Here is a 23,591-nt window from a genome sequence, read left to right on the forward strand (position 1 = left end):
TAAAGTTTGCATTGATCATAATTAGCAGTTTGATGATAAAAATCTGCCTAAATCCCCAAACTCGGGCTCGTGGACTCTCGAGCTCCAGTAGCTCGTACTTCGCTTCCTGCTTTGGAGCAAGAGGGCGGGGCTAACTCCTCCGTGCATTTCCGACCTTCTCCGATCTCGTCCGATCTCCTGCCGGAGATCGGGCTACTGCCGTTTGTGCTGCGTGTCCTCCTCTCGCCGACACCGTCCATCTGTGACAGCGCTTCCATCATGGTGGACATCTTGGTGTTGATGTTTTTCGCCATCATGGGCCTCGTCTTCCTCTCCTACATCATTTACATGCTGTGATGGAGAAACGTCCAGCTCGGAGGCGCTGTCGGTCGGTGCACGGGGCGTGACGGGATGTTTTCCTCTCCCGCATCCCCGACTTCCATCACGGACAATGGTAAGAGGCTGTCTCCTGTAACAGAAATGATATTTTCCCCTCATTAATCACCGTAAATCTTGCCTGGTGGTGTCATTAACTTGCAGATTACTTGTATATAGTTTTGGAATAGGCGCTTCTAATAGCTACCTGCACCTTACGAATATATAGTTTTATTTATATATTTTTGTTAATCTTTCTCTATTTCAGGGAGAACCGCCACGATCAGGCCATGATGGTTCCTCCTATAGATCTCTTGGATGGGATATGAGGATCCTGCAGAGAGGGAGAAACAGACGAAGAATAAGTGGAAGCCAAACTCTTTCCTCCATCGCGCTTCCTCTCACTTGCACTCAATCGTTTACTTTCGTCCTTCAGTTGGTCAGTGCAGCCTGGCCAGGATCGTCCAACAAAACCACACTCCCAGTCAACCCAGTCAGTGTGTTTTCTTTGGTACCTAGAGTTGTGTGTGCCTGTGGAGCATTTTTACTGCTGCACAAATCCAAGAACCCCATACATATAGATGCAGGTTGAGGGGTTTTATGTTGGAGTGTAAATCAGGAATAGAGTCTGCCTTTTTAATACTACTGCTGTGAGCTACATATCGGAAACTAGTCAGTTTGACCCAAAAGATGCCATGTTTGACCGGTCCTTCAGCATCATCAGACCATCTAATTTTGTTCTCTTGTTTGTATCAGTGTTAGTTTATTCAGCTGCTGTCAGTATCTCCTAACACTCAACATTACCCTCCAGGTTAAAGGTCATCATGTCGGTACAGAGTGTATTATGAGACTGGACCCATAGGAAAAAACAATAATAGAAATCCCTATTGGTCCAGACTTATGAGACACCCCATATAATAACTCAGTGTTAAAGCTCGCACAACATTTGTTGCCCCGATGTCTTGGAACTTAGCAATTTCTGTTGAAAAGGAATGCATGAAAAGGAATGGCGCGGTGTCGGAAATACCTCCAAACCTCATTTATATTACCTGTAATGTTATATAATGACACGTTTTATGATGCACTGATCATTTGCTGAGATAATATTTCACATAATATGTCAAATAAATAAAGATGATTCAAATAAATCCAGTCGCCTTTTCTTCAGCTCAGTTGGAAAATGGAGGAGTTTTTGTGCCCTTGCATCACGCTTCGGTGTGAAAGGCTCCGTCTGCAATAATAATAATAATAATAATAATAATAATAATAATTATTATTATAATGTGTAATATTTTTATTAGCTGTCTTTAAAGCAATAGGTTCTGTTCTTCAAATGAAGTGGAAACTTGAACATCTTATTTCCTAATTTATTACCTAATTTCCCTTCGGGGATGAATAAAGTAACATTGTCATGCTATTCTAAATATTCACGTGCAAAAATCTCATCAAACAGATGTTAATGTGAACAATGACTGATGAGGACAGATTCGGTTTTTCCTGATCCTGTCTCTGAAGTATCTCTGAAGGAGAAAGGTGTTCCCGGTGACACATTTGAGCATCAGAGATTTTTCTGGAACACTTTTTCCAGCTGTGGCTCCAACAAATCATGACAAATTATTTTGTGAACCCAGCCCTAATGAGCCTGTTTTCTGAGACGAAAGCAACACCTCCTGATGGATGGAAGATTCTGGCATGGCGCTGGTGGCAGCCATCACTTCACAGGGTCCTGCAGATGGTGCTGTTTATCCACAGTAACCCGTGAAGAAGGCTCTGAGTATCCTTAAAATTCAACCCAAATCCGATTAATGTAAATTCAACTCTTTTAGAGTGTTGATGAATAAACTGTTAGGTACACTCGACAGTATTTTTCACTTGATCGCAGAAAACTCATCCGCAAAGACAGACTTAAATAATCTTTTTTATTTATTTATTACATTTGATTTTCACTCACTTAACTTTAGGTTTCCTACTTTATATAAACTGGATTTATTTTTATTTGTCATGTCATCAGCATATGAAGGAGTCCTCTTCATTACATGCCACTGGGGGCTCTTAAACGTGTCAGTCTCTCCAAGGTCACAGGTCAGCTGCCCGTTGTGCTGTTCATTCATCCGATTTCAAGATTTGTCCCTTTGCTCAGTCTTCGTCTTTAAATGGGTCCTCAAAACCTGTTAGGGCCACCGCCTTAAATAGATATGCACAACTGTGACTAATGCTCTTGAGCGTTTTATGAGAAGATCGCATGCCTGTAGGCTAAATTCCTGTTGGTTTTGCACAAAGAGTGAAACCGGGGGAAATGGCTAGTCAGGCTGAGCCGATACAAGTTCAGCCTCGTGCCGTGTTGTACATTTAACTCCATGGGCTATAGAAATGAGATATAACAAGTCAATTAGTGAGTTTTAAATGTGCTGTTAAACTGATTTTGTTATCAGCAAACAGACCCAGGTAGATTTTTTTTCCCCACTGTCTGTGTGCTAAGCTACGCTAGCCTGCGGCAGGCTGTAGTTTAGACATAAAGGCGATATGACCTCGTCATTTAAACGCCCAGCAAGGACCCACACAAGCATATTCCCCAAAATGACTATCCACCCATTCATTCCTCTCCACCTCCTCCGACCACTTAGCCAAAGTTTCTCCCACATGTGCACGGACCCCAGCCCCTCTGCGAAATAATCAGAATTCCTCTGCTGATAGTACAATCTGCCACTCTCGCCATCACAATACGCCCGCTGTTCTGTCTGAGAGCACGTACACACGCGCACACATATGCGGTCCTCTCACTTCAAACAGCACGGACAGATCAAATGACACTGCAGCAAGCTGACGCTACGGTAGCGGGAGTTCATTTGGGTAAAGAGAATGAAGCTGGACTCTGGAAAATAGGGCAGGGACCGGTTGGCTGTTTTGGGCTCATGACCTTGTTGCACGGCTGCGGTAACGTAGACTTGCATTCCCGACCCTCGCCCTTCACTCCCTGGCTTGTCACACCGCTGCTAGCTTACGTATCAGATCATGTCACAGCTATGTTGTGTGTCCGCTGAGTCAAAACAAGCCAGAACAGGTGCTCTTTTGTTTTCCAGCTGCAGAGGTCATGAGTTTCCCCTGGAGTTTTTTTTTTTTTTTTTGGACAGATGCTGTAATACCGGACATTTTAACCTACTTTAAAAGGAAAGAAAACCCGTCCGTGGAGCACTCTGGCACGGGTACAGCTGCTGGCAGCATTCCTAGCATTTCTGAGAATATTTAGTCGTCTTCTATATTTTGCTTTATTCTCTGGGTAGCAGCAGGCAAATTGCACACATCACAACCAGTTTTGCAGTGCAGATTTTCAGGGCCACTGACGTAAAACCTAAACAATAAATGTCAGCTTTCTGTAGGTCCAAAGAAATGGCAGTTTAATTATGTTTTAAATTGAGGAATGTGACTCAAGACTTAAATTCCACAGCTGAATAAAGCAATCGAGGGGTATTTCTGTGAAATATAAGAAACCTGTCACTGATACGGAATAAAGTGGCCGCGCCACAGTCATAAATTACAACATTTCATCACAAAACCAGGTCTGGAACGCATGAACATAGCAAATTGATGATATGTAACAACAAACCACTATCGCAGCGTGGACTTTTCCTTCAAATTAATGCTGCACAATGTGACCCATGACACATGCTGCTAGGCTGTAATAACATTTCCCCTCTGTGGCACCTGTAACCTCTCACAACCTTTGTCTGGAATCCCAACGAGTTTTTTTTTGGGGAGGGGGGTCTTGAATAGGACAGAGCAGCGTGGAATTGAGTGTGATAATACAATATGTGTCGAGGGAGGGGAGGATAGAGACGGAGCAAATAAAGAAAAAGGAGGCAGTGAAAGAAAAGAGTAAGAGGGGAGGGAGTGAGGGAGGGGGTTGCCTCTGTGCTTAGCCATGGCCTTCAGCTGTGGAGTTCCTGTTGTTGTGGGGTGGGAGTTTCCCTTTGTGCGGGCCGAGAGGGAAACGACAGAGGATGTCTTTTTCCTGGCTGACCAAGAATGCCCGGGCCTCGAGGTCTTTCCGCTTCTCATGTGCGTTTTATAAGTTTCTGCCAGAGTTTTTATGTTAACGATATGAACCCTTGTCCTCTTTCGCTCTGGACTCCAGCCAGAGCAACACTGATGCACGGGCATTTCTACTGAGAGGCGAACCTAGGGTGAAACATTCCTCTCAGGGATGTCTGCTCTTAAACACCCAGTCTACCCTCACCACAGATTGGACTACACATCCCAACATGCTTCCCCCCCGCTATAGTAGGCGGGGGCGATAAATCCTGTCAGCCAATGGCTTTGTGTGCGGGGATCTGTGGTTGGTGAGTTGCAGGGCAGCTGTTGTCAATGGCAACAGAGGTTTGCAGGGAAGCATGAGCTGGACAGCTGGTAGAGGGTCCCCGGGCCCTCTTCCACGAGTCACGTGGTCTCCCGGCGGCCAATCTCAGCCCTCCGCCCTCCTCTCTCCCCTGCTCCTTCTCTCCCATTCGCTGATTCTGCCTCTCTTCAGCTACAGCAGGAGGGGGAGGGGAGCTGGAAAGAGAGGAGGGAAGTGGAGACAGAAAGGGAGGGAGGGAGGGAGGGGAGACGAGGCAAGGGGCCAAGCTTACACAGGCAACGAGTAAAAGAGCTCGAGACCGAAAACAGAGAGCGGGAGACTCTTCCCTCTGCGTGGCTATCAAGGAGATAGGTGGGGATCCCACCCACGCCCCGTTTCCCCTCTAGCTGCCACCCAGAGAAGAGAAGACAGAGGAGAGGACAAGGGATGAGTGTTTAGCTGGATGCAGCAGGCTGTCACACTCGGAGACACAAGGAGAGACGGAGTCATGCCTCTGTGGAGAGGCGCAGCAGCAGCAGCAGCAGCAGCAGCAGTCGGCTGCCAGGCTGCCTCGCCTGTGTGAGGAGAGCAGGACTGGATATCTGTTGGGAATACTGAACAAGGAAAAAGAAAGCCGGTGTTCTCGTGCCATGACTGGGAACAGGAGGGAGGAGGAGGCTCGCTGAAATCATGGACCAGGTGAGGATGGAGAGGAGGAAGGGAGGGGAGGGAAGTGAAGGGGAAGTGAAGGGGAGCAGCACCTTTTGGTGTGCTTCGCGTGTCCACACCTTTGCTGACATAAAGCGCGGCAGCAGATCTTGGTCTGTTCGTGGCGCCCGCCATCCCCTTTCCCGCTCCCTCAAGGTGAAGACAAACAGCACAGCATGCTGCCTTTCCTGCAGTGTGTTCTCTGCTTCATATCCACCGGCAACTTGGTTTTCACTCTGGGGGGAGGAGGAGGAGCAGGGAGGAGGTCGACAGAGGTGCTGCCACCGGCAAGTGCCAGGCCTCCGGAGGGATGACACGGTTCAAACGAATACAGAGCATATGGTCACTAAATTGGAACACTTGGAAGGGGAATGAAAGAAAGCCATAAAGAGAGGGGTGTGGCAGAGTTCGGTGGGCCAACATCCTCCATCAGGGTCAGTCAGGAGATGGCACGCCACGTCCAGGGCTCTGTGTTCGCTCCGTGTTTGCGCGTCTTTCAGCGCTCATTCATAGAAGCTCAGGCGTGCGTGTCCGCCGCTTTGTAACATTGTGTTCTCGTGTCACAGCTTTTTTCAGAGGCTGTCACGGGCACCTCCACTTGTTTACCCTGACGGCAGACAACTGCGAGAGCAAGGGTGCTACTCTGTGCATGTTGGATTTCCCCCCTCTTGCACTTCGAACTGACAGCGTTCGTCAGTTCGTTCTCAGATGTCTGGCACGTTTTCCGGCCTGTTTACGTGTGATCTCCGCGCGGAGGCTGCAGCCGTCTGTAGGTGCTGTGCCCAGACCGGAGGCGAACAGCTGCTGGCAGTTGAGCAAATGATGAATGGTTTGGAGGAGGAGAGACACCGATGTACACCAGTCGAATCTCCCTCCTCCTCCTCCTCCTCACATCCCCTCCGCTGTGTGTCCTGCTCATTGATTACCTCATTCCCCTCTTCCCACCCGCCCTCTCCTCCTCTGAGGTGGAAGTGGTGCGAGCATCAGGTTTGTGTTGAAGAGGAGGAGGGATGAGGGGTGTGTGTGTGTGTGTGTGTGTGTGTGTGTGTGTGTGTGTGTGTGGAGGGTGGACACACCCTGACCCAGCCCTTCTTTTGGGTGAATTATGTATGTGGCCAGTGGGGTTGGGTGGGGGTGGGGGGGACGTCTCCTGTATGTGTCCTCCTGCTCAGGTCGGGGTGACATTAGTCCCCAGTATAGCATAGATGATGTCATCACTGCTGCTAGCCAGACTGTGTGTGTTTGTGTGTGTAGGGGTGAAGACACATTTAGGAGGCGTGGTTATATGCCAAACACACAAGCATGTGCACACACTTGTTTTTGTGCGTTGCATCTGTCTGTTATGTGTGGCATTGATAACATTTCACATTCTGGAACCCAAAAAAAAAGGAGGATGGCGTCTCTTACTGTACAATATATCTCATAGGAAATAAAACCTATTTATAATACTGCGCAGTGCTGTGAAATGCTGACACGGCGTGGCCTTGGCGCAGTGCTAAGGCTGGGCCGGTGTCACTCTAATAGCCGGGCCGTGCTGTGACGTTATGGCCAAATATGATTACAGTGCTTCCTGTTCGTCACGTGACTGCGTATTGTTGTCATTCGGCGATGCGGCTGTGCGCCCTTATCTCCCTTTCGTGTTTCCTGCTCTGGGCCTCCGAGCGTGTTTCCACTCACTTCCGAGATGATCCTCCACATGAGGTGCAGCGCGCGTCCGAGGCAGCATCTCGGATCTGCTGTCAGTTGGAGCTTTAGCATGCACTAACATCGCTGTGTGAATGTAAACGGACGCATGCAGTGTTTACTATAGTCGTGGAAAGGCCGCAAAGTTTACAGCCACGCATTGCCCGAGCGTCCTTCTTTCTGTCTATTCAAGGACAGACGTGTAGTGGATGTCCACGGGGACACGGAGGGCAGTGGCTCAGCGAGGAAGAGGAAAGGCTTATTATATAAAGTGTCTGTGAGAGCATATCCAGGGCAGCGGTGGGACACCTCATACTGTCTGTTCTGAAGCATTACGCCATGCTCCATGCTATGCGCTTGATATAACCCATCCCCGCTGGATGTTCCTGGGTTTCTAAAAGTTCCCGCTGCATATCTCTCGCCTGAGGATGATTAAACTGCCAGACTCACTTCAGATCAGTTTGGGTCATTAGTGCTTTGTGATCAATAGTCATTAAGGCCGGCCTGGGTAGAGCTGCTGCCCTGTGAACGTTGGGGTTGGAGATGGAGCCGCACGACCGCATCCATCAGACAGAAAGCCAACAGATAGCCTGCGACTACTAAAGAGTTAGAAAAGAGCTACTTTCAGGGAAGCGTCATGTGCGTTGTGGTGTGCTGACGAGCTTTAAGTGTGCCACAACTGTGGAGGGAATCTGGATGAGGCGCACTGATGGAGGACAGGGGGGTGGGTGGGGGCACTGTTTATGCTGCTGTCTGAACACAGCTGCCAGAGGCCCTGTTTGGGCAGCCAAGTGACATGTCTAACTTATATATGTGTGCGCAAGGGTTTGAGTGTGTATGTGTGAGTCCCCGTGGCTCCCCGCCAGAGCTATCAGGCAAATTGTTTTGTCTGTTTCCCATAGATGTGACTGAAATGGAATGCAGTCAAAATTAGCTCAGGGCGAAGCTGCCGAGGAGGGCCACATTTTATGAGAGTGAAAGTCTGCGTGTGAGTCGGCGAAGAAAGGCGTGTTATTAAGTTACAAACGAGATAGTGAGAGGGAATGTGAAAGACAACAAGTGTGTGAGCGGGATAAAGTAAAAGAATGTGTGTGTGAGCGCGCCTCATGGTGGAACAGGTGGTCTAATCTGACGCCCCACCCAAGCCACCCTTAGCCCTTAGGCCCCCCTCCCGCCTTCGGCCCTGCAATCATTGCACTCCTAGGAATTTCTCACTCCATTGTCCTGAGCGGTACACACTGAGAGACTCTTAAAGAGTGAAGTTTGTGCGTGCATTTACATTTAAATTGAAATTAAACACACATATGTGAGCATATATCCATCTTCACGCCCATGCTGGGAGCTGATGCAGCTTCTCTGACTCGATTGTCAGTTCAGCAAAAGAGAGAACAGAGAGAAATTAGCCATGCCCCGGTGTGGAGGTGGGCCTTTTCAGCTGGTTTCGCCTGTGGTGAGAAAAACACTCAGAAGTCTTCCTGGGCCACTGCAATATCTATAACTGATGAAGCCTGTGGGTTGCTCTGCTGTGCAATAAAAATCATTCGGCACCATCGCACTGAATCCATCAGTCAGTTATCGTTTAGTGCACGCTCGCAGAATCATCATAGATCTGTTAATTCATCTACTGTATTTATCTAATTTGCACTACTTCTACTTCTCTTGTTTTTCATTTTTTTTTTTTTTGTGCAAGATCATGTTAGCACGCCATGGTCTTAATTTAGTCTCTGTTGGTTTGTCAGTCATCCATAACCGGTCTGCAGATGCCTGCAGGCAAACAATGGACAGACTGTCCTGTGAAAGAAACTAGGACACCCATCTCCAGGAAGTAACCGTCTCCTCCTCAGCTCAGGACAACTCTTTTGGACCCGGCCTCGGTGTGCGTGAGCGGCGAGCGACGAATGCAGATAGCAGGGGCAAAAAGAGGGTGGGTGGGGATGCAGGTCCTCCTGCAGGGGTCAAAGGTCAGCCTGTGTGGTTAAAGCCCTTTCCGGTCAGCAGCACTTTGCATCAGCCTGGCCATGTCGAGGATCTGTGGGATGATGACACAGGATGAGTGGGGATAAATGGAACAAAACAGAGGGATGAGGTCCATTGGTTGCGTGAGGCTGCCATCCAATTAGGAGGCCATTCGCTGCTGAGTCCAATTTAACCTAATGGGCTTGTTTGGCATGCACGGTGACATTTATTTGACTTCACCCCACGACCCCCATCAGTCTGCTTCCATCTCTTGGTTTTAGCTTTCCAACACCCCACGCCTCTGCTCTGCCGTCCTGGATTCTCACGGCTGCTGATTCCAGAATCCAGGTGCTGTGTGAGGATGTGAGTGTGTAATGAACAGCTGTGCAGCTGAGGCCTGCTGTTTCATTATTCTAATCATTAAACAGGTCACAGAATTGCCCTGCTGCTATCTGCACGTCAGAGACACCGACCTCTTGGCCTATTTTCCACCCCAGTGCTGCGTACAACCACTAAATGTTTTTATTTAATCACTGCGTTAACCCAGCTTGTGAATCAGATGGTGCGTTCAGGCCATCTTGTTGTGTTTGGTGGCTCCCAATTCTGAAAGAGAACATGCTGTTCCTCTAAATATTGCTCAGATTATTGTCACATTGCAGGCTACAGCAGTATCATCACTGCGTATCCTGTTAAAACCCACAGAAGGATATGAAATGAAGGTCATCTGAGCTACATCTGAGGACAACTTCATATTTTATTCCCCACCCTTTATATCCCGCCTTCTCTTGTCCTTACTGAGCCCCCTTGTGGCATCCAGCTGCAACTGTTGCTCAATTTCTGCCTTTTTTTTTTTTTTTTTTTCAGGAGGAATGAGGATTATCTATTTAGGGAAATCTCTGCAGCGAGCAGCTGAGGAACAGATGGTCGTCTTTTTGACAGATTTCCAACCTAGAATAAGAAGGTGTCTTTGCTTATTTTGCCGTTTGTGTCGATGACAACGCATAAATGCTGATATTCCCTTGTGGAAAACATTGCTGGCTTCCGGCTATCATTAAATCCAGTCGGAACAGTTCAACATTTTCCTAAGTATAACTTAAGTATAACATCAGGTCCGCCCTTGTAGATTTATTTCAGGATTTATCTATTTTTGTGATTCTGATCCTAAGTTGAGAAGTGCCACTTCTTTGTTCTTACCGTTCTCTATCATTTTCCTTCAGGAAAAAAAATCTAACACCTAATTATAATTTTATGAGATTTTTTTTTTTGCACTTATTGGTGAAATTCAAGACTTTTCTGAAGGTTAAATTAAAAATCTATCAGTACACTCCTCTTTTGTGTGTGATCTCCTCTCCTCCGAAAGAAGAACACCCTGCTTTAAGGCCTTGTCTAGACGAACTTATCTCTGAGTTTTAAGGCCAGAGAAACGTGGGGATTAGGATATGATCCCCGCAGACGTACGGGATTATTCAGTTTACTGTATATTATGTGGGAGGTGTGGCTCCTGTCGCACTACAAATGCTCAGCAGATCTCTCCATAGGGCGCGCCATTTAAATCCTCTGCAGGTCTTTCTTGCTGCGATGGAGGATTCACCAGATCGTACAGTGAAACGGCCCTTAACTGCTTTGTGAAACGGGTTAAATTAGCATTACGCCCTTTATATTGTATTATAATCCCGCTGTTTGAACACAGCAAAACACTTTTTCTTTTTCCAGTAAAAAAAAGAAGCTTCTCATAACTGACACATGAGGGAAAGTCAGATGTTCCCAATTGAAAAGAGTAAATGGGAGTAGTCATCCTGAAGTGTCCATAAATAGTCAAATCATAGGATGTGCGATCACATCAACTTACAGGCTTTTCCAAAAGTAGAGAATGAATAAGTCGTCTGTACGTTTAGGGAACATGCCGCCCAATCTCTAGATATGTCCTCCTAATTGTGCTGTATGTCAGTTGTTTTCGGGGCATTCTTGACTCATCTGTGACCAGAACAGAGGCCTGATGTCAACACTTTCCACTGGTTTCAAACCAGTTCCCGAATGTGACCCGAAGACGCCTGTCATCGTTAGAGCTCACTTCCATTGTCCGCCGTCGTGCTGCAGGAAGTGACGCTAGAGGCAGGAAGCGGAGTTGTGAAAGGTAGACGGTCCGCGGACACGTTGGGGCTCTGTGAAGTGACGGGCAGCAGGAAGGAAGCTCGCCGCGCCGCTACTGGAACCATGAGCCTCTGTTTATTTTCCCTCTCCGTCTCTCAGAGAAAGGCTTTAGGGGAAAAGAAGAGGCGGAGGGCGGCGCTACGAGGATGTCCTTTTAAGAATGTGTGCCAAGCATTTATAGTAACAGGGACCATTAATAGATGCGGTGGAATACCTTGGATGTGTGATTCATTGATATTTTGTCTGGAGCTTTGAGGAACAGATTCATTGAGACATGCTGGAGACTTGGGGGAGCTGAGTTATTTGGCGACACCTGAACATTCATTACACTCCTTTTTAGACTCGGGGTATTTCCTTCTCTTTGTTCCTTTATCTAAAAACACTCCCACATGGCCGCTCTAATCAGGTCTCTCCGTGTTAAGGCCTGAGTCTGTGCCAGAAAGAAAACTGCGGAGGCCCAGTAGTTCATGTTTGGGGACGAGATAGTGTATCAGGAAGATAGTAGCGGTTTTGATGATACAAATGTATTTCTGAGTAGATGTTGATGCCGTATCAGTCTGTAGGATGTGGCACATCAGCATTTCCAGAAAAAATCCCAGGCCGGGCGGCAGCCTTTGGCTCACACGTGTCTCAGCAGTGACTCACTCCCTCTGCTCTCCTGCCCTGCCCCAACGAACATCCTCTCCAGCGGCCTGAGCTCCAACTCTAACCTGCCTCTGCCTCTGCCTCTGTCTTGGTGGACTCTGCGTCCACAGGCTTTTAGTTGTTGTCAGAGGAATGAGCGGGGCAGCTGCAAGACAGGGGGTGGGCTTAGGATGAAATGTAGTGAGAGAGGGCGGGTCAGCAGAGAAACTGTGGAGGAGTGAAGACAGACGAGAAAAAAAGAGTTGATGGAAGTTCCTTCCTTGGCGTAGTTGCAGAAAAATAATCATTTAGCACTTTATGTTGGAAATCAGATTTTCCGGCGTTCCGGTCTGGCTCTTTTCTTGTGGCTGAGGATGCTACACCCCCTCTGGACAGAGAGGAATTGATCCATGCTGTATAGCATACTGGTGACATTATTGGTATGCATCACATGCTTTTTAAATTAAGCTGCGTTACACAATGACGACACCGCAGTCGCCTTCATTACACAACGCTGGCACTGGCGTGGAATGGCAAGGAAAACAACCAAGGCACGATGAAAATGGTGGAAACACATACAGAAAACGCTCAGAAAAAACATTTACCTGAATGGAAATGGTTCTGAAAATGATTTTGTGTAGCAAACACCTGCAGCCCACAAGATTTCCTCCTCACCAGTTATTAAGTAATTTGTGTGTCAGTCCAAACTTGTACTTTAGAGTCGGTGTGCCTTCACTTACAATGGCTTTCTGCCCGCCTGCGCCGACCAGTCAGCTGTTTCCTCCTCTCGTGCCAGTTGTCCGGCCAGACAAAGAGGACTCCTCTGTCACGCAGGGAGGGGGAATTTACGGCTCTGGCTGAAATCCATGGAGGCTGGGGTCAACATCCCCCCTCCCACCCCCCAAACCTTCCCGCAAACCCCCTTCAAAGGAGTGCCACAGGAGCCTCTGTGTCAACAGGCAGACGGAGACAAGATCACAACAGAATCGCTCCACACATCTACATCTCATTCGCGCGTGCATAAATAATCCAGACCTCATCTCTGACATCAGCGTCTCAATCTTACTGTCATGTACGTGTTCATACCTCCTTAGCAATAAACAGCTGAACATTGCTTCTTAACGCTGGAGCATTTGTGGGCTTGCAGTCCACATCTCCTGACTCTTACTGAACAGCTTCCAGCTTCCAGCAGACACATTTCACGTTATCAGCCCCAGACAGCTCGAACTGCTTCTTATTACATTTTAGATGAGGACAGAGAGAAGGTTACTGTATATAGTATATCAGCAAGAGAGCAGAAGCCTGGCAGGGTTTTCACATTGTGTCCTTTCGCCTCTTAGCGGTAAGAAAGCCTTCCAAGTGCCTTCATTAAATGCAACTGTATCAGCTGGACGGATAGTGTGGCCTACCTACCAGAGAGCGTTACGGAGTCTGTAGGGGCTTAAAGTGAATGATGTTGAAAAGATCTGGCAGCCACTCTCCTCAGACTGAAAGTATGTGTGTGCAGAGAGGGTGACGGGCTTTTACTCAAAGGATAGACTCAATAACTCGAGGGAAGTGGAGTGAAACAGGAGAGACGAAAGAATGGGGGGGGTGGTGGCAGGAGCCTTGGAGCGGGGGTTAAGTCGGGATAAATGGAGTGGCCACAATTAATAGCAGCATACGAGAGCACACGCTCTGTGAAGTGGCCTAGAATGGCATGAGGGATGCCCACCCTCGCCTCCACAGTCAGCAGCAGTTTCCCCCCGCTCAGGCGCTCACGCGCAGCCGAGACGGGCCATCGGAGGGGGGGTGGGTGGGAGTGAGGGGGCCGCGGCCGAGTGAGTAAATGGGATGGTGGTTGTTTATGGGTGAGTCCTGCAAGGCGCCAGGCTGCGCGTGTGATTATGTAATGGCCGAGGGGAGGTCTCTCGCCGTCTCTGGATGCTCCCCCTCTCTCGCCCCCAGCCGGCCCTGGAGGGAAAGATCGGGGCGTGTCGCCTCACATCGCTGTCAGACCGCGGCCCGTCATGAGGACATGGCTAATGCCTGAGGCTGTGTGTCAGTGAGGAAGGCTGACCCAGAAGGAAGGAAAGTTTTCAGATGAACGCCTTAAGCCACTGAGTGCACCTTGCGACATACATTTAAAAAAAAAACAAAAAAAAAAACACCTATTCTCACAGCTGGAAATAATTACATCTCCTACCTCTTTTACAGATCTGCATGCTTGCCCTCCTGCTCACATGTAACACTTAATACAGCTCTCCCTCTCTCAGGCCCTCTCACTCTCAGCCGGCCGGCAGCCATTAATAATAGAAGGCCCGTTTTGTTCGCCTGACAGGCAAATTGATGCCAGCGCATATCTGCGTGCAATCTGGGATAAGATGTGGACAAACCCCAATGCAGGAGGAGTGGAGTGTGGGGGGGGGGGCGATAACATGAGAACCTTCTTCCCACAGAAAAGTGTCAATGCGCGGCCTTGATTTATCCCTCCCTCTGCTGGAATACGAACCACATTGACTGCATGAAGAGGCTGCGGAGTTAGATCCTGATCCCAGGTCAAAGGGGATATAAAATGCCCAGCTGTGACATCCATGACAGGCCCTGACCCCCCGAAAAAAGCACTTGAACCCCGCCGTCTGCATCGCTGCTTCTTATTCTCAGAGACCATCTGCCCTCTTCTCCCACCTTAAGACCAGGATACTGCTCCTAAGTCTTTCCCTCAGCCACGGTGGATTCCACTTGATCTTCACCGAAAACTGCTTCGGCCACACTTTATGTGTAGCCTGGAAGGGGGATTTAGGACACACACTGTAATTACCTGTGTCAAATAGGAGATGAGAGACGGTCACGTTTAGGGCTTTCGGAGAGTGGCCCGTCTGTAAGCCTTTGGCAGGGATTGTGTGTCTCGGTGCGGGCCAGAAGCAGGGGTTGGAGGCCGTGAAGAGAGGGTGAGCAGACAGAGGAGGCATGTTGAGATGAAGGCTGAGTTGGCAGCTGCAGCTCTTGGCGTGGGAAGAGCCCCGTAAGCTTCTTTTTCCCCCTATGACTCGAGCCTGTTCCCCCATGGCGTTTGAAGTGGCTCTCTGATACTCACCCCTTCAGAGTAATAGTAGCCACATGGGCCCCCAGCTTTGAGCCATCGCGGCAGCTACAGCCAGCGCCATCTCTCCACATTTTTCCTGTTTTAAATCCCTTTTATTCCTTCATCTCTGGGATGAAGTTTACGGCAGCTCTTTACATGATACCGTAGCTACAGTGCAACATATGCGTAGTATGATGTAGTGTAACTTCTTGGCAGCAGCCCGAAGTTCCTGTTCTATTTCTGAGTAAGCTTCTACTGATTCACATTCATCTGCAGCCAAGGTGGCTAAAAATACGAGCCTTTCGACACTTTTCCGAGAATGTACGCCGTGAATTATGGTCTATTCTGTCTGGGCGTGGAAGGAATTCTGGCATCTCTGAATGAATTATTCTTTCAGTCTTTGTTTAACCCATAGAGGTCGTGTCCGTCTGTTTACCATGAGTCACAGAGTTTATGAGACTCTTAGATTCCTTATGTCTGCTTAAAATATGTCATCAGTCCAATCCTTTCCGGAGGTTCTGTTCCTCAATTCCGCAAATGAACGACCTTGTATTTGAATCAATTTGATGCTAAAATGTAAGAGTAGCATCTGCTATCTGCCTCCTCCTTCTTCTTTGCTATCTTCTAAGTTTTTAGTTTAAAAAGTTGTGTATTTTAAGATTTAGGCTGTTGCGCAAAAGCAATTTCAATACACCCCCTTGAAATTTATGACATCGAGAAGGGTGTTTTGCATTGTATTCTAACACATTAGCTCAAATTGATAAGTTAAACTAGTGTTTTCCTCTCTATACCTCTATTTTGCAGATCAAAATTGTGCAAAGGGGAGAAAGATATTCATACAGCAAACGGTTATGCTATTATTTGTGCCTGATTCCATATTTATTCAAATCTACTTTAATTTCCATCATATACCATAACTATATTTTTGAGATACTAAAAAACTAAAACAGTAAAAATCCCCCCTCCACCCTCAGGGTTCTCGTGGCATCAGTCCATCCTCCCATCCAGCTCACAAATGTTTTGGCGCAGCCAGAGGGAGCCCGCACGCTGCGGGTTTGCAGGGCGGAGCGCACAGATTTTTCCAACGCACCCTCGTCTAATTTCTGGATACATTCGTCAAGTTAACCATTATAAGAATATATCACTTCCGGGGAAAAAAATCAGAGAAATAAAAGCATGGCGCAAAACTCTACATGAGAGTAAAACGCACACAAAAGATCAAAATCATTCCTGTTTAGCTCGTCTCCATTGGTGAAACGTTTGAATTGGGTTCGTGTAAAAATAAACGATATTAGTAATAGATTCACCGCTCATGTTTATGTCCGTTTCCCAGAACTGTTTTCAACGTCCATTCTCGTAACCTATTTGTCAAATTCCACTCGCATTCCTTTCCCGGGCTTTACTTTGAAGGCCGGGCCTCCGGACTTCCTGCGTGGCCGCGGTGTTTTGACGCTGCTGCGGTCGGTTTCCAGCAGGCAGACCGAGGACAGGACACGGGGATTTCAGTTATGTTCAACTGATGCGGTCTGGCAGAAGAAGAAGGCGAAGAAGAAGAAGAAGCAGAAGAGGAGGAGGAGGAGGCGGGGGGCAGCGTATTGGACTGCCCGAAACAACGGGAACAGAGTCGCCTTTCTTTAGGAAGGAAGGAAGCCGGATAAGTGCTGAACATATAAGTTGGTGTTCGGCCGGAGCATTGTTTCTCTCGGAGCTCTGTTGCCGCCTGTGCAGGCAACAAATCCGCGTCTCCTTGTTGCAGCCAAACAGTTTCTGCTGTCCAATGAATGGAGTTGCTTTTTGCCTTGTTGGAATACCACCCTACTCTGAGAACCACGTAAGTACACGAAGCTGACATGGTTAACTTTGTGTTTGTGTTGCTACCTGGACGTATTGTGGTATTGTGGTTGGGAGCGTGGAGCCGCGGCGCCGTGGGGCTGGTCAGAGAGCGTGATTTCCTAAGAGGATTAATTCTAGTTTACATAGCCACTGTGTACACACACACTCACCGACATACTGTACAGAAACCAAGTGTTTGATTAGTGTATTTCTGCAGCTCTTTTTTTTTTTTTTTTTTTTTTTTTGACTGTCGTGGACCAGAACCGATTGAATGTAACCACCGGTGCGCGAACCCGAGCCAGAGCTTCACGGCCGGTTTGGTTCCGTCTTTTGTCGCCTCTCGCTGCACCGGGAGGCGACTTTCAGTCTACACGGGACGTCCCGAACACAGATGCTGTTTGTCCACCGTGTTGAGATGATCTCTTATAGTCCGCGGCTCTTTATTGAGACCCACTGGGCTTCAATTAAAGCCGGCGCTGTGGCAAATGAGTCCCGGCTAGTCGCGCAGAAGATGATGTAACAGAAAACGAGAAGATGAGGAAGGTGTGATCTGATCTTAAGTGAATGGACATCACAAGACTTCACAAGCCCCAGACACTTTTTCACTTTTCCATCAGACAGCAACAGTTTGAGGCCTATAAAGATATTATTAGATATTATTCCAACTGAATCTTTCCTCTGAATTTTGCTGAGAGAGAACTCCTCATTAAATATAAATTCCTCCTACTCAGACTCAGGGAATGTGTATATTGAAGTGTCATAGTGAAGTCATGAGGTAAGCTGTGTCAGACTGGGCGGTGGTCTGCTCGCTGAAGGAGGCATATGGTTTGGTCTGGTGGCCAGGAACTTGAGGTCTGCCTGACTGCTTAGATTCAGACTGTAATGTGGCCTGTGTCAGGGATATTTCCTGTTGTTCTTCGCCGTATGAGTCGTGTGTGTTTGTCTCTGCTGTGTCAGTATCATCCCCTGATCTCTGTGAACTCAGTCTTGCCGCAATCTCAAATGTGTCAGGTCCAGCGGGGAATGATGTTTCCTCCTGTGCGGTTTCCAGTGACAGAGCTACAAATTCTCCTTCAAACGCAGCGAATTCACTTTTATCTGTTTTCATTAGACTTCGGAGTAAACAGCTGCCATGTGTGTCCTGTCATTTCAATCAACAGGAACTCATAAAACTGCGTTCAAAGGGTCCGATGTCTTCTAGTGTCTTAACCGTTGGCGTGTGTCTCTTCTTCCACAGCGGTCTGGTTTGACCTCGACTTGTCTCATCTCAGTCCCTGACCTGTTTCATACCTGAACTCTGACCCTTGGTGCCCCAGCCAACACCCAGCTCTAATTTAGCCGGGCCTTTCTCTGCGTGCCGTCTCCCTTGTCTCCGGGCCAGGGGGAGGAATGGTCTGCGGCGATGTCTGTTTCATTTGACGGCAAAGCAATGCGTCCATCAGCACGTACAGAAATGATGCGCTCCGTGTTTTGTTTCTCCTCCCTGAGTCGTGGCAAGCGTGGCCGCTAATCTTGTTTAGATGCAGTGATAAAAAAAAAAACAACAACATAAAAAAAAAAAGTGAGATTACACCAGTATCTGATTATTTTGTTGAAATGAGGCGCGGAGTGAGTGAGGCTTGGTGTGCCTCCCAACGAGCAGAGGAAGGGAGGAAAGTGTCTGCTTGATGAGAGCAGTTACGGTGATGTCCAGGGGGACGAGGGGAAACGTTGTTAGCGGCTCTGCTCTAATGTAGCAGTGCAGGGTTTGTGGGTGAGATCAATAACAGGGAAGCGGGCAGCAGGGCGGGGCAGAGGCCTGCTTTCCTCATAGCTGGAGCTGCATTTCTCTGTGCAAGATGCCGAAGTGTATTGATAACAGGAAATATGAGAGGGCTTTTATGAAAGTCTTGAAGAACTGGTCGATTTTAGAGCCCGCCTCGTTTCCCTGCGGCACGTGTGCGTTTTTTCCCCTGCAGACTAATCCACCATCACCCTCTTCTTCAGTTCCGTCTCCTCTTTGTGCCCACACATGACTTGCATGTTATTCGCGACGGAGCGTTCTTCACCTTCTCCTTTCTCTTGTCCAGTCCAGTCAATAATATTTGCAAACTCAAGACAGACGCGTCGGCTAATCCACGAACTGCCCTTAATGCTTCCTGCTGATCCAGCTGATCACAGGACAGCCACCCCAGAAAGGCTGCAGGCCTCAAACCGCAGACCAGTCAGCAGGTCCGGCATCGGATCCCGGTCGAGGCTAGCCTAACCGAAAACAGCTGCAAGGTGGTGCAGAGGAAAACGTTTCCGTGATCATTAGCAGATGACTTTGAAACGCAGTGGGCACGTTGCAGGTTTCACAATGCTGAGCATTCATATGATTTTAGTGGTTTCTAACCTGCGGGGTTGGATCTGAGAGGGGAGCAAAAAGAAGCGGTTGTAAGGTGATTTCCAAAACAAATATTTTTCTTCCGTTTTTCTTGAATGAATTACAGAATTGTAGCTTTAAGGGTTTGCGATGAGAAACAAACTAAGGCAGTCTTTAATTTAAGTGTTTCCAGCCTGAGTCGAGAGGTCACTGACTGTTTTTTTTTGAATTTTTTTTGTAGTTTTTAAAAGGGTCAAAAAGTTGCTTTATTGTACCAATCTGTAAAAAGCATATAAACAATTCATATTACACCTTGTACACTTATTTGGCTGTGATTTACTTTATTTCATTCACAAATTTCTAATCCTCTGTTGTGTATTGCAGGGCTGGTGGTCTGCAGGTCTGAAATATTAAATAGTGCCCAAGTATGGCAGGCATTCGGACTCTTTTACGGTGCCAGGGCAGTGGGCGGGGCTCCACGCCGCTTGACACTAAAGTGTGTGTGTTACAGAGTGTCCCGCATCAGTCCATTAACGCCATTCACTCAGCTCTCACGCCTTCACACCTCTGCCCTCCCGCCTCGACACTGTCACCTCCCCCCCGCTGCATTCCTCCACTCCGAAGACAACAGCTGCACCGGCGCTCGCGCCTCACATCCACAATCATTAACCTGGAGAGTGTGTGTGTGTGTGTGTGTGTTGACACACTCTAATCACACACACAGGCACAGGTGTGCGTAAATGTAGTCACTCCAGCATGTTTACATCGCACTTAAAGGGTCAGAGCTGCGCATGCAGCCTCGTAACGTGGGCGCAGGTGCATGAAATGCGGCCTCGCTCGCACACACGCAGATGCTCTCCGCGCCGAGAGTGAAAAACAGCTCGGTGGAGAGTTTTAATTTGGCCTTCTCCTCTCGTGTTTGCACGAGGAAGTCCTTGATGCTGCGCAAACATCAGGCAGCCGGTGTTATAGGTGGGCGAAGGACGTCAGTCATCGCCGTTGACCTTGTTTACCGTGGGAAGAGGGGAGCGACTGGTGTGGTGCAGCCCTGGAAAGTGCTTCTGTCGCTAATGGCCTGTTATTGATCTCCTTGTAGTCAGTCAGTCAGTGCTTCTCTCTGGAAAACCTGCACGCAGCTATTATAAATGCATGCACTTATTATTAGTATTCTGTGGACTGACGTCAGTGGGAAGAACAATTGCTAGTTTTGAAATGTTTGCATATTAAATCTGCATTGAAAGCAGACCTGCATTACAAAATATGTTTACTCGTCTCTGCTTCTCATCAAAGGTGTATGTTTATTTTTTGTGGCTTCGTGCTTGTGCGTCATTTTTCCAAAAAAAAAAGAAGATAGAAACAGAGGAGCGTTTTCCAGATATGAAAAAAGGGACTGTGTTTATTATCTAGAAGATTTTTATTTCTTTAGGGAGTTGTCAGTATTGCCGACACTGACAGTGGAATCAAGAGAATTTCTGAATATTTACTTATCACTCAATTTAATTCAATGGGAAAGCGTGTCCAAACTTTTGACCTTGTACTTTTCTCTTGTTCCTCTGACTGTGAGGATTACCTGGCCAGAAAAGTGACAAATCTCAATATCTTGCAGGAAGCACTCGTCCTCTCCCGGCTGGGTGATTTTCAGCTGTGGCGTCTGACTGGCAGGCGCTGGGAGGTTTCTGTGTGAAACAAAGCCCCTCTCAGAAACAGATGAGAGCTAATTAGATTCAGCCTGTTGATGGTCTGGCATGTGTCAGTGCCTCTTTGTGTTTGCGCCTGCCGAGATGTTTGTGTCTGTGTGTGTTGTTTCTGCGGAGGAAAATACGAGGCGGTCGTACGGCGGCGAGCGCGCGCGCGAGGGGCCTAATGTTGACGTGATGCTTGGCACGCGGCAGGAATGGAGAGCAGGTCGAGGCTTGCTTGGAAATGCACACTTGACTCCGTCTGGATCGGTGTGCGGTATCGGCCTGGAGGCAGCCAGGCGGGGTTTGAATCGGGGTCAGGGTTCAGGGGTCAGGGGCCGCCCTCGTCACACGCTTGGCCCCCAGTAAAGAGGCTAAGGAGGAAGGAGGGGAGGCCTGTCACTGCGCGCAGCAGGGGCCACGGGGGTTAAACCGAGGCTGCGTTTGACTGATTTCCATTCAGATGATCTGATCCCGCGTCTTGTTTTGTCTCGCTCACGTCCCGATATCGAGCGCTTTCACATCGCGTTCTCACCGTGTTTTGCAAAAGAGCGAGGGCAACAAGAATGGAGGGTGTGTTTGCACAGAGCTAAATGGTACCCGTTGTCTCGCTCGCGTCGGCTAAGCAGTTTTTTCATACGAAAAGCGGGGACTGCGCTGGAATGTGATGGAGGAGGAATAGAATATAAAAAAAAAATAGAGAATCCTGACGGGTCATTGGAGTAGAAGGATGTCACGAGGACGACAAGCAGAAGGAAAGAAACTTCTCCAGGCTAGTTTTTACAAGCTGTCAGATTTCACTCTGCACTGTACAATACTAGGGAGATAAATTACTCTTCATTATACCACAGAGAGAAAAAAAGCATAAACAGCATTTTGATGTAAGGTTTACTTTAACAGTTTCAGCTGTTCTTACTCAGGTGCAACATTTCCCTCAACAGCTGAACACAACCAAAGACCCAAAGATAGCATTGTGCTGCGGAGACTTGCATTTGTCGAGGGAGAGTTTGGAAAGAAAGCCCAACGCATCCCGACATTTAGTCTCTAATTAGAGTCAAAACGCAGCTCAGTGTCTGGGAAGCATTTGTGTTTTTAGCAAAGCTTAAACCAAGAAAGTCCCAGTGATGCAGTTTTGGTCGTCCAGATCCACAGATGTCATTATCCAGTTGTTTTTACAGGCTCCGTACTCCACGCCACACATAAACTTATCTCTATAAACATATGTTCGCATTTGAATATGCAAAGTCCGAAGGGACAAGATTTGGTAGCAGCGGGGCGTCCAGTCATAGCCTGGCGCCAAGTGAGCTCTCACTGGTTGCAATTTACCAAACCATTTGAACCTGTGAAGTGCCTGGAAGTTTTTCAGCTCCGCTCGACCTCAAAGACTAAGACTAGTTAACACGTGTAACTGACAAGTTCCCTGATTGCGAGTAAACGGACCCTTATGTGTAAATTCTGCGCGGAGAGAAATGGATGAGTCCAATTGAAGCCTGTCGGTTAATAAGAGAACAAGCTACACAAACTAATTCATCAGGAATTCTGTTTGTTTTAGTTTCATTATGTCTTCCCTGATAATGACAAAAGAGAGATGATGTTTGCTCACTGTGCATAAAGCTGTGATCAGAAAGGCTGCCCTGGGTTTTGCTGATTGTAAATGGCAGCTGACCAGCTACGGTTTGTAACTGTAGTTTTGTTGGGGTTACTGAACTGAATCGCTGACCTCTATCTCCGCTTCCCAAAGCAACGAGGGCCACGAATGCAACAACAGCCGCCGGGCCCCGTGTCTCGCCGTACTATTTGTGAGCGGAGGAATGGGGGAAGTTGTTTTGACAGTGCGGCAAAAATCACGGGACAGAGATTATCAGGAGGCTAATGAGGAGCAGAGGATGCTGGGAAAAGATAGAGCGCTGTGCTTTTCCTGATGCCTGCTGGTCCAGCACAACGTCGTCTCTGTTTACATGTTGGTTAAGGGATTTTTTTTTGTCTTCCCTGATGGTCTGGAATGATATCACTCCGTTATCGAACAGACAAAGGAATAGTTTTGTGTCACCGGGATTCATATCTGTGCATTCAAAAGGAGAATGAGACATCAGATGATTGACTCAGTGGAGTGATGACTGTAGCTGCACGGGGCTGGTGTCAGGTGAGCTGTTGAGTCACCCCGGGGTCTTTCTTTTGTCTGCATCCAGAGTAATTCAAGCCGTTTCAACAGACATGCTGCCTTGATTTGATTTGGTTGTGCTTATCTAGATTTCGCTTACATATCAAAGTTTATGCTTAGAAATACACATTCAGGAAGTTTGCTAAGTAAACCCAGCTATCCTGTAATATCGAGGTCTGATAATTAGGTTTCTCATTCAACCAGGATATAATATGGTCTCATATTAACCTCAGTACTCACATGGCACATATTGCAGTCCTGTATCTGTAGCAGCCGTGGTCTGATTCGGGTTCATTTGCATCTTGCAGCATCATCCGTTCTTCTGTTTCACCAAACAAAGCAGTAAATCTCATTTACTCTGCGTGGATTCGCTGCTGCATCTTTGGTACTGTGGCTGATTGCTACGGCTAACAAGACAGCCTGTTAAGGCTCTGCGTTTGCTTCGATTAAGAACCGCATGTCCCAAATATTATGATAAACCAGAACACCATGCAAATGCGGGACGTCAGTAGATCAGTACATCAGCACCCTGAACCGTGTTGTCACCCGTATCTCTTACAGCTTCTTCCTCTTTCCACTCTGCTTGTTGACGAGGTAGCTTTTTTTTTTATTATATCCCTGGCTTCTTCCAGATTTCCAGCTTTCTTGTTCCTGTCTCACTTCCCCGTGACTTTGAGCTATCGCTTTGATCCCTTCTCTGT

At 47.7% G+C, this 23,591-nt stretch overlaps 1 protein-coding gene across 6 annotated transcripts in view; it reads left to right on the forward strand.

Moving 5' to 3' along the window:
• Nucleotides 1-4,978: 4,978 nt before the first annotated feature.
• The window catches only part of arhgap23a (Rho GTPase activating protein 23a), a 56,868-nt gene continuing 38,255 nt past the window's right edge, over nt 4,979-23,591 (forward strand). For 5 of the 6 annotated variants that reach the window (XM_047571676.1, XM_047571678.1, XM_047571682.1 and 2 more), the window contains exon 1: nt 16,355-16,704. In XM_047571676.1, the coding sequence (XP_047427632.1) occupies nt 16,393-16,704 (312 nt within the window). In that variant the 5' untranslated portion in view covers nt 16,355-16,392. Of the gene's footprint in view, nt 5,387-16,354; nt 16,705-23,591 lie in introns of those variants that run through there. The other variant, XM_047571685.1, reaches the window with a different exon arrangement.

Source organism: Mugil cephalus, chromosome 20, assembly GCF_022458985.1.
Source record: "Mugil cephalus isolate CIBA_MC_2020 chromosome 20, CIBA_Mcephalus_1.1, whole genome shotgun sequence".
Taxonomy (NCBI): domain Eukaryota; kingdom Metazoa; phylum Chordata; class Actinopteri; order Mugiliformes; family Mugilidae; genus Mugil; species Mugil cephalus.